The following is a 10,906-nucleotide window of genomic DNA, read 5'->3' as shown; positions in this document are numbered from 1 at the left end:
CAGCTATTATGGAAAAATAATCCAAAGTACCCTAATACCTTATTCTAAATTATTCACATATGTCATTATAAAAAAATTAACTAAGAACATAAATACATGCTTCCAAATTACTCACATCTACCATTATGATAAAATTAGCCCAAAGTATCATTGTCTTACAACATTTTATATACTTGTCACCTAAGCATTAATTTAGGTCTCCCTATGTAGTCTGGAGACAAACTAAAAAAGAACAAAATATATACCAAGCATGGACACACATATTGACGAATATCGTGAAGTGAGGAAAACAAAGAAAATTAATTTTGCACAAGATTCTGATTAAGTAGAGAAATATACTAAAGAAATATAGTCAATATAGGCACATCAGCCCTCTCTAAACCCTAAATCATAAGTATTTTACGAAGTTCTTTTATTCACGTATTTTCTAAAATATTTGTAGCCCGGGGTTGATGACTAGTTATGTCAAATGCTGTGGTCCTATAGGATAAGTCCATCAGAGTATAATGATGTACTTTTCCAAAAGAAATGGTGGGACTAGTTTTCTCAGAGAATCCCAATACATAACCGGAGGTAACTTGGCTTGTTAGACCTGATTACTTCGAACAATCACATTGTCAAATAGGAATATATTCCACCAACCAATGCCATTGATGCATTTGAAAATACAATAGTTGCAACACGTTTACAAACTTTCAAGGGTAGAAAGGCCAAGCGGAATCCGCAGGTACTGCGGTTAGTTGCTTTTGATGTGTGCATTTGAGAAGAACTAGAACGGACACACAAGATTGCTCTAGCCCATTCTTCTACGTTTTATTTATCCGTTTTCCTTTTGGCAAAGCATCCAGTAATTCTATCTTTACGTTTAGTTCATTTCATATTGTTCTTACCATTCCTTACATCTGAAGCTAGCTAGCATGTCAGATGCAGCTTTTTACTTGGCGGACATAAAAGAAGATCCCATGCATGTATACTATGACCTTTTTCCCCTCTCGAAAGCAACAAAACTAAAACGACAGCAGTGGACAGAGGGACCTTTTTCTTTTGAGATATGAGACCAGAGGGTAATCTGTGTTTCACTTTCTGATGATCTGATCCCTGCACTAACACCTATAATTACTGGTTTACCGGGTGTCGCTGTTCTGGTTCCAACATCATCTTTACTCACTACTGCTAGTAATACCGGATCTTCTCCCAGATGCTGCCACGGTGAAGAGCACGTACTGGTACTCTACAATGGTTTCCAAGGCAAAATCCCATAAAAATACTACGGTGAGCAAGATATCGAGTGTGCATCGGTTGTTTAGTGTTGAGTCTGAGTTGGCACCACGGGTGTTCAGAAAATTTAGAAAGCATTTTTGTTCTACTCTATTTTATTGAACCTTTTTTCTCCACTACATAGCCACACAGGGACACATAATTGTAGCGTGCAACAGTGCATTAACTTATGAGCCATCTTTCTACCCTTCTCCCTCTGTATAGCCCGAAGCACTCGATCCGTGGCTCACGCACTACAAGAACACCAGCACATGTTCTACCTGTGATCATTTCGATGCAGGTCGAATCAATGGAGATTTCTTGCTCATATTTTTCCACGAACTTTCGGGAGTGACCGTGTCACCCACATCAAAACTGCCTCCACCCAGTGAGGATGCAGTAAACCATGCCGCCACCAGTCCCATAGCCATTCCGTTTGTCTCCGTCAAGCGAGGGCCTGCAGGGGGGAAAAACGCGGCGCAGTCGAGGAAGTGGCGCCATAGGTCGAGCATGGAGCAGAGGTTCAATCCAAACCGCGAGGAAGGTCGCTTGCCGCGCGCGGATTCCGGCTCGGCGAGAGCGTAGAACGTGGCCTAGGCCCTAGGGTGATCCCGAAGGGGCGAGGACAATGAATTTGAATGCGCTAGACTGGTGGTTTAGGTCCTGTTTGTTCTCATAAATTATAGATTTTGGATAGTGAATTCATGAATTGTATATCGTAGAAGCTCATCTTGAATGAATTGTATCATAATTCAGACATATATTTGCACAATTTATTCTCAGAATCTAACCGTTTATTTACAAAATCCACAATCTATAATCCAAAGATAAAAAAACAGGACCTTAGCAACAAAGGAGAGGCACAACACGGCAGCACCGTGGTCTGGCTGGAGCTTTTTTCAAATAATGAAATAAAAGAATATCCCGATCGTTACATTCAGAGATATGCGAAGCCAATACTTATTACACTATCTTTACTATGATGTAGATCCCGTCTACCATATAACCACAAATCACCGGCTAAGAAAATGAGATTTAACAAATAGAAAGTGTTCATCATCAAAGACCTATTCTATGGCTAAATCTCCACCCACATTTAGCAAATACATCTCCAAAAGGCAGCATGCAATAAGCATTGTGCCCCACTTCTCCTCCTTCTGCAGTAACACTCAGAACCTTATTATCTAATATGTGCTCATGAAAATTACATACATAAAAAGTAGATATTTGCTTTATCAAACACTACGTCATTTCGACTGAACCAAATTACCCAATAGATGGCGCTTGCCCCAACCAAAACTTTTTTTTTCTTTATTTCTATCCTGTTTAGCCATGGTCCAAATATATTGGATATATTAGCAGGGGTTGTAAGCCAAAATTGATTTATATGTTCTCTAAATAAACTTAGTAAAACTGAAATCAAAGAAAATGTGTTGAATAGTTTTATTATTAAAAAATAGAACTTTTTATTTCGTTGTCAGTTTCTTTTAACTAAGTTATCTTTAGAACAAATTTTAAATACCTACAATTATTTTAACACATATTGTAAAAAACTATAACATCTAGTACTTATTTCAAAAATCTACAACTATTTTAACATATGTTAAAAAAACTATAACTTTCTTACCGTGGATCTACTTGTCATCCTCTGATAATAGATATGTTCATAGTTAATCCTTCTATTACATATCATAGAGGATAACATGTGGGTCTACGATGGAAAAATTGTAGTTTTTTTTGCAACATGTGCTAATATATTTATAGGTTTTTAAAATGGATATCAGAAATTATAGTTTTCTGTAACATACGACAAAATAGTTATGTGTTCTTGAAAATTACTGTTATCTTTAGTAAGAATTACTTCCCTATACAAGAATCACATGAAAACCTTGATTTTTAGAGGGAGTTTTAAACGTCACACATCGGTTGTGATCAACGAAATTAGAATCCATCGTTGCCCTATACAATGAATTGACAAAGAATTTGTCTGTTTTGATGCAAAGACCACTTAAATGTGTTAAATTGTTCGCTTAGCTGAATATGTATAATTCTTGCAAGTAAATTATCTCAGGCCACTAACGAACAAAGCTCTCCAAAAAGATATATTAAGCGGATCATAATTAAGCACATCATAAACCGAAACCGTGGCATGTTTCCTATACACAATATTATATAAGATGGGATATTATTTTCTTAATGTGCTCGATCTAGTTATTTATCCTGCTAGAATTTAATTTAAGAACTATTCTCACCTCTAAAATTCTCGAGACTTAAAAAGAGTGGTTTCACATTTATTAGACCTGACAAAAAATATGAATTATCTGACATCTTTTCAATTTGAGCAATAGTCTTATTACTTAGATCTGACTGGAGCTAGCCACTTGGTCCGTGTTCTCCTGTTCTTTCCCTCGTGCATGCGGAAGCGCGTGCAACCACATGTACGTACCGTGCGCGTGCAACCACTTGCATGCAGCTTGCTAGCTCGCTCGAACCAACCATGCCGGTTCAACGCATGCATCAGACTGAAGAGTTGTTCTCGAGTTACCTTGAGCAGCAACAGCTCTTTAGCTCCGTTAGAATATTTCTAATCATATTTCCTTTATTTTATTTCTTTCTCGATTTCCTTTCTCGTTCTCATCCTCTTTATTTTCTCTCATCTTCAACAGCGTTCCTTCGAGGGGAATCGTGAAGTGAAAGGAGAGAGAATCTCATCTTGAAGAAAATGATTTGGGAATCCCTTCATTACGAGAACCGTGAAAGAAAACTGTTGGAACGTTGAAGTGAAAAAAATCCCATCGTGAAGGGAATCTAGACCCCGAAGGAAAACCCTTGGAGATAGTCTAGACTATGCCTAAGGGAATCCTTTCACGGTCCAGATTCCCGTCGTGAAAGGATTTTCGTTCACTTCAGCACTCCAACGATTTTACTTCACGGTTTCTGTCACGAAGGGATTCCCAAGTTCATTCACTCCAAGACAGTATTCTCTCTCATTTTCCTTCGCAATTTCCCTCGAAAGAAAACTGTTGAAGATGAGAGAAAATAAAAGTAATAAGAATAGAAAAGAGAATCAGAAAAAAAAAATGAAGAGAATATGATTGAAGATGGTCTAATAAGACCCATGTGCCATCTTGGTCTCAACTCAAGTTGGAGCACTCGACCATTGGAGAACACAGTTTGGCCCATATGAAACTATTCGAATCTTTTTTTTTAATATTTACAAAAGCACATGTCTATTTTAAAATATTATATATCTAGACTACTGTCGTATATTGGTTGGATGAGAGTAAGGTGTCGCTCATACAACGAGCGACACCTTTAAATAAATAAATAAAATACTATGTTCTATTACTTTTAAAATTTAAAATACTATCGAAACTGTCATGAAAATTTCTAAAAAAAAGTGTGTTATAAAGAATACTATGAAATAGCTTAAAAAATTAGATAAAAATATGATTTGTACAATAAGAAAAAACAAATTTCATTGTACACAGACTGTGTATAATGATTTTTTTTTCATTGTACAAGCATTGGTTTGAGTTGAATTTTTTTTTTAGAGATAGATTATAACATACTTCACAACATACTTTTTTTAAAAGAATTTTTCGTGACTATTGCGATAGTGTTTTGAATATTGAGAACAATGAAACATAGTATTTTTTTATTTTTAAGCTATCTCTCATCAGGTGAAGGTAACTTAAATATACAATATTTTAAAATAGACATGTACTTTTATAAATATTGAAAAATAAAAATAAACAAATTCGAAACTATTCGGCACAATCAACAAGAAGAAAAGATAAACAAATTCGAAACTATTCGGCACATGCTATCATGGCCCATCCTGAAGCCGTAAGAAGTATGGCCCATATAGAAGCCCATAAGAAAAGATACAGGATCCAGATTTCCAGCTGTAAGAGCATGTTTAGTAGAGTTTTTTCTAATTTAAAATTTTTGGAGTAAGTGATTATTCGAGAAAAGTGATTATATAGTTGAAAGTTATTCTCTAAGATAAATTTTATAAATAAAGGAATTATGTATATGAAGTGAATCAGAAAAAACTATTTTTTATGCTCTCAATATTTAATTCATTTAAAATCTAAAAATTACTGTTACATAGTTCTCCTTGATTCACTTATCATAGGCTACACTTCTCGAAAGAAAAAGAGAAGTACACAGGCCGCGGTGCCAGTATATTGAAGATACCAATTCATCAGCTAGTGAACGAAATATGATAACATTTCAAATGATAATTCACAAGGATAACAATGAGACAATATATGCTGGGCAGAAACCAGTGGTAATATCGAGGCATAATGCCTAGGTAGCCCAGCTAAATAACAATACGCAACTGCTCATGATTTAACAAACCCAACACCCTGAACCTGACTTGGAACCAAACTAAATCCCGTACCAGGCAAACACAAACAGCATCCCTCACTGGCCGGTTTCTTCACACACGTACCAGACCTTGACCGTGCAATCCATCTTGACACAGACTTACTAAAGCAAAGCAGAACCAAACACACACCAGACTCTACTAATCAAGGCCCGGTCAGGACACGTGGCGATCTTAAGAGCTGGTCTTGTGCTCGCCTGCAGAGGCGGCCTTGTGATCTTCCTCTGCTGCGCCCTTGTTGTAGCCAGGTATCTTGTCCATGATCTTGCCCAGTAAGCCCTTCTCCTTGGCGTCCGGGCTGCTCACGTCCTCAGTGTGCGGCGCATGAGCAGGAGCAGCCGGGGCTGCGGCAGCATCTTCCGGCTTCTTGTGGCAGTAGGGCAGCTTCTCCTTGATCTTGTCCAAGAGACCTTTCTTTTCATCCTCTGTCTTCACGTCGTCCTCGACCTTCTGGACGACGACGGCGTTGTCATTGTTGTGAACGTGCGTCGTCGTTGGCGCGGGCGCCGGGGCCGGTATGTACGCCTTGTGGTCGTCCTCCTCCTTGTAAACGTGAGTTTCCACGGGCGCGGGTGCCGGGGCCGGTACGGCCGTCCTGTGCTGGCCCTCCTCGTCATGGTCCTTGTGACCGGGAAGCTTCTCCTTGATGTTCTCCTTGAGGCCCTTCTTCTTCTTCCTCTTGACCACCTCACCGTTCTCGTCGATCACCTCCTCTTCCTCGTCGCTCGACTGCACGCACGATCGCAGTCAGGAACAAGGACTCACAAGGAATACTTACGACATATTAAAACAGCCCGTGCTGACAAGAGCCGATAGATCATGATTCTAAACTTACCGAGCTAGAGCTAGAGCTGGTGCGGTGCAGCTTGGCGAGGAGGCTCTCCTTCTTCTCTCCGCCCTCGTGCTCCTCCTTCTTGGCCTCGGCCTTCTCAGGCTCGGCCAGCGTGACCTTCTCCATGCCGGTCACCAGCTCCTCCTGCTTCTTCTCCTGGTCCTCGGACTTCTTCCTGCCGAGAAGGGTGTCGAAGAGTCCCCTCTCCTTCACCTCCACCTGATCAGCGGCCTTCTCCTGGGCCTCACCGCCCTGCTGGTACTGGGTGTTCCTCTCATCCTCCATGATCGACGAGACTAAAGGCTTTCGAACTAGGCTAAAGAACAGAGATCGGCAGGCTAGCTAGAACTCGCTCTTGACTTGTGACTTTTGCTTTGGCTTTCGGATGGAGAAGCGGCGAGGCCGGAGTCGTCCTTTTATAGGCGCTCGTAACAGAGTGGAATCTCGAGGAGCGAGAGCTTGCCAACCGAAAGGTGTCTGCACTGTAAACGTTACAGCTGCGTCGATGTGACTGAGGTAATGTACGTACGCGTAGGCTACGCGACGCGAGGAAGACGGACATGACGGGCAGGGACGGGGCCAGTGGCGACGCGACGCGTGGGAAGGCCCGCTCCCACGTGGCGGTGCCCTCGACGCAAATGCCGGGTGGGTGCATCGGGAGAGATCGGTGCCATGTGGGCAGGCCGGTGGTGACGCGCATCGAAGAAATTAAGCGTGGGCGGCTCGCGCGACCGGATGGGTCGGCGTGGTGCTCTGCTCTCCTCTGCTCCACTCTCGCTTGGCGTTTTCTCCTAGCTCCGCTGCCGACGCGACGCTTGTCCTCGGTTGATCAGTTTCGGTTTTTCATTTGGTATTTAAGTAGTCCGGATTGATTAAAATGAAGGAAGGTAACGTAAGCGTTTTTGTTCGATTTGGGTGCGTCAGGTTTGGGTCGATGGGACGGAAGCGCTAACATCATTTCTGGATGCTCTCATCTCCTTATCACAAGACGTGTTCGTAATTCTAGCTTTTACGTTACCAGATTGAAGTTTGCGAGGTGCTAATGGTCGACGGGGCACGAGGGTGATTGCAGGTTGTATGACTCGGACGACGGGAGGGGTCTAGAGGCTTCGACGTTGACATGTGGGGTCGGGTCCTGGGTCACACTAATGCGTCGGGCAGAACCTAACAAAGCCGGTGGGCCTCGTGAGTGGATTTGGCCCGACGGGATTGTTACAACTCAAGATTGAGTTCAATTGATTCATTCACTTTATATATATATATATATATATATATATATATATATATATATATATATATATATATATATATATATATATATATATATATATATTGGAGAGGAGAGGTGGAATAAAAAGCTCGGGATGGATTTTTGAGTCTTTGTGCGAGCCGTATGCGGTGAGAGTCGCACGCACGGTAAGGAGGGGGGTTCGCGTCTATACGTGTAGTGTGGTGATTGGGCCTACCCACCCTATTTGTTCCATGATCTATGGATCTACTAGAGCTACCCACTTCGATCAATTAGCCAAGATTTTGACCGGATACGAAATCACTGATGCTCGATCTAGTGGTATTTTTATGGGGATTCTTTTTATCGCTGATGTAGGGGTACCTGTTGAGGAGACATTTTTCTCCAATAAGCGACTGAACTATAATCGCTACACGCGGTTAGGCACAAAGAGATCATCTGCAACACTTTCTTCTGATCGATTCGTCATCTATATATTGATCAATGAATAATTTCTTCAAAAATCTTAAGGAAAAAAAATGAGAAGAATGATGACCGTAATATGCCATTTAAAAACTCATTGAAAATCTAGTGGGAAATACTTAAGAGAAATGATATGGCATATATGCTTGTATTGATATTACTCATTAAAATCTTATACAAGAAAACTAGAGAGTAAAACTCATAAAGAGAAAATTAGTGCAATATACATGGCCTGATGATCATAAACATGTATAAATTAGAGATTAACTCCTCCTAAACTTTGCAATTATTAAATTCTTCTTATGCTAATTTCACTAATACATTTTGAAATGTTGAAGTAGGCAGTGACTTAGTGATAAATATGCTAGATTTTTACATGACTTCATTTGCAAGATATTTATTTCTCCACTCTTTTATAGCTCATGTGGGAAAAATCACTTATGAGCAATATGCTTTGTAATATTACTATTTATATAACATGTTTGTATCTAGACAATACAGACACATTATCTTCATAGATAATGGTGGAAGATTCTGATGAACTAATCTCATATGATCTTTGAATATAGTTTATCATTCTGCAAATTCATACGTAATCACAAGAGGTTTCGTATAGAGCTATTATTTAAAATGATTGATGGAAGTAGCAACAAGAGATTGATTTGATGATTTCTATGAGAAAGCAGTACCCATATATGAAAAAAAAATCCAATTGACCCCGCATTATGAGGATCAGACATATAGCTAGAATTAATATAACCTATCATGGTCATATCTTAGTTTTTTTTTATAAAACAAACCAAAATCTCTAATGCCGTTTAGATACCTAAGGATTTATTTTGCACCAACCAAATATCTTTTAGTTGGAGCAGCATTACGTCTAGGCAAAAGATTGACCGCAAATGCAATATCAGACCTTGTGCAATTTGTAAAGTACATTAATGTCCCTATGATACTTAGATATAGGGCATCAGGTCTCAATAATTTTTCACCTTCTTCATAGGTCGGAATGGATCTTTATCCATATCCAAAGATCAAACGACCATAGTGGTTTTCGATGGATATAACTTATTCATATTAAATTTATGTAATATCTTTTTAATTTATGCAGATTAGTGAACTAATATCTATGATGGGAGATGCTCAAGTTGCAAACCTAAGCAAAATTTGGTCTTGCCCAAATCCTTCATCTCAACTCCGTCTTTAGATGATTGCTGGCTTCCTTTATATCTTGTGTGGTTCCAATAATATTGAGGTCATCAACATAAATTGAGATGATACAAAAATCCAATGAGAGATTTCTTGATGAACACACAGGGCAATCATCGTTATTAGAGTAACCCTTCAGAAGAAGAAACTCACTAGTTAGTTATACCACATTCTACCCGATTGTTTCAAGTCATAGAGTGACTTTTGCAACTTTACACAAAATATGTTGTGATTTTCCTTTGAATTTGGAATCTTAATACTTCAGAGACTTTCGTGTATATCAAGTGACCAATATAGATGAGTAGTCACCACATCCATTAATTGCATGAATAAATCCATTTATATCGCTAATGAGATTAAATATCAGAACGTTATTCCACTCATTACAGGATAATAGGTTTCATCATAATCGATACTGGGTCTCTGTGTGAACCCTTATGCTACAAGTCTCGCTTTATATATCACCACCTTATTGTTTTCATTTCTTTTTCAAAGAAAAACCCATTTCTATCCAACGGGGAAAACATTTGAAGGAGTAGGTATTTTCATATGTAAATACCTCTCTTTTAGAAAGCGAGCTAAATTATGCCTCAATAGCCTCCTTCCATTTGATCCAATCTAAGCGCTTAAGGCACTCTGTCACGGTCTTAGGTTCTGGATCTACCTCGAGGTTTTTGACAATATTTGAGGCGAATTAGATATCGACAACTGTAGTCTTATGGTTATAAGATTCTCATAAATTAATATAGTTTGTGGAAATTTCATGTACCTCCTTTAACCCTCAGAATTTTCTATCACCATAGAGTTAGGTTGTTTCTATGTCCTAGCACTAAGATTAGTGCACACATTTGTGCTGGGCTCTAGATGAAGAGCATCCATTTGGAGTCTATCAACAATAGGTCGATTTTCATTACTGACTTAGAAGATATCTTACTTTGTTTCCGCGATTACTTTTTAAAAGCATTATTTGCAACTAGATTTCTCCCCCTCTTACTGGGATTTGGGAGATGAGTAAGGTACCTTCACTTTTTCTAGTTCATTCACGGTAGGAATATGAGACTTTGGCACACCCTTGTGGTTAGTAAATACATTTGGCGGGTTATTTATAATATGTTATAAATTTATGATCATCTGAATTTCTTGTTCATATTCTAAAATACGTGGATCTAGAGATTGAAAGTTAGTGACATTCCAATTGATTTCTCAACATTCATTTTTATACAAATCTCTCCCTAATGCTGGGAAATTATCTTCATCGAATATGCAATCAGCGTACTGGGCTGTGAACAAGTCCCCCTGTTAGAGGCTCGAGATATTTAATAATTGACAAAGAACTATACCCCACATATACACCTAATTTTCTATGGGGGTCTATTGAAGTACGTACACATCGCAACATAAAATTCATAGATAGGAAATACTTAGTTGATTTTCACGTACTATTTTTAACGGGGAGGTTGCATGATATGCAGTTGGTCCGATTTGAATCAAATCTGTGGCA

The 10,906-nt window shown here is 39.1% G+C and overlaps 1 protein-coding gene across 1 annotated transcript; it reads right to left on the bottom strand.

Moving 5' to 3' along the window:
• Positions 1-5,475: 5,475 nt before the first annotated feature.
• On the bottom strand, positions 5,476-6,891 carry LOC133921579 (dehydrin COR410-like). The gene is made up of 2 exons (XM_062366519.1): positions 6,489-6,891; positions 5,476-6,382 (listed from the first exon to the last, which is right to left on the bottom strand). Exons 1-2 carry the CDS (start codon positions 6,768-6,770, stop codon positions 5,828-5,830), a joined length of 837 nt encoding a protein of 278 aa, XP_062222503.1. The 5' UTR covers positions 6,771-6,891; the 3' UTR covers positions 5,476-5,827.
• Positions 6,892-10,906: the final 4,015 nt, after the last annotated feature.

The sequence above is a fragment of the Phragmites australis genome, chromosome 6 (assembly GCF_958298935.1).
Source record: "Phragmites australis chromosome 6, lpPhrAust1.1, whole genome shotgun sequence".
NCBI lineage: Eukaryota > Viridiplantae > Streptophyta > Magnoliopsida > Poales > Poaceae > Phragmites > Phragmites australis.
Note: the sequence above shows the minus strand (reverse complement) of the source record. Positions and strands in the feature narration are given on the sequence as shown.

Coding starts and splice junctions, on each gene's coding strand:
- LOC133921579 (XM_062366519.1), bottom strand. CDS start 6,770: ATGGAGGATGAGAGGAACACCCAGTACCAGCAGGGCGGTGAGGCCCAG. Junction 6,383..6,488: donor CCAGCTCTAGCTCTAGCTCG/GTAAGTTTAGAA, acceptor TCGTGCGTGCAG/TCGAGCGACGAGGAAGAGGA.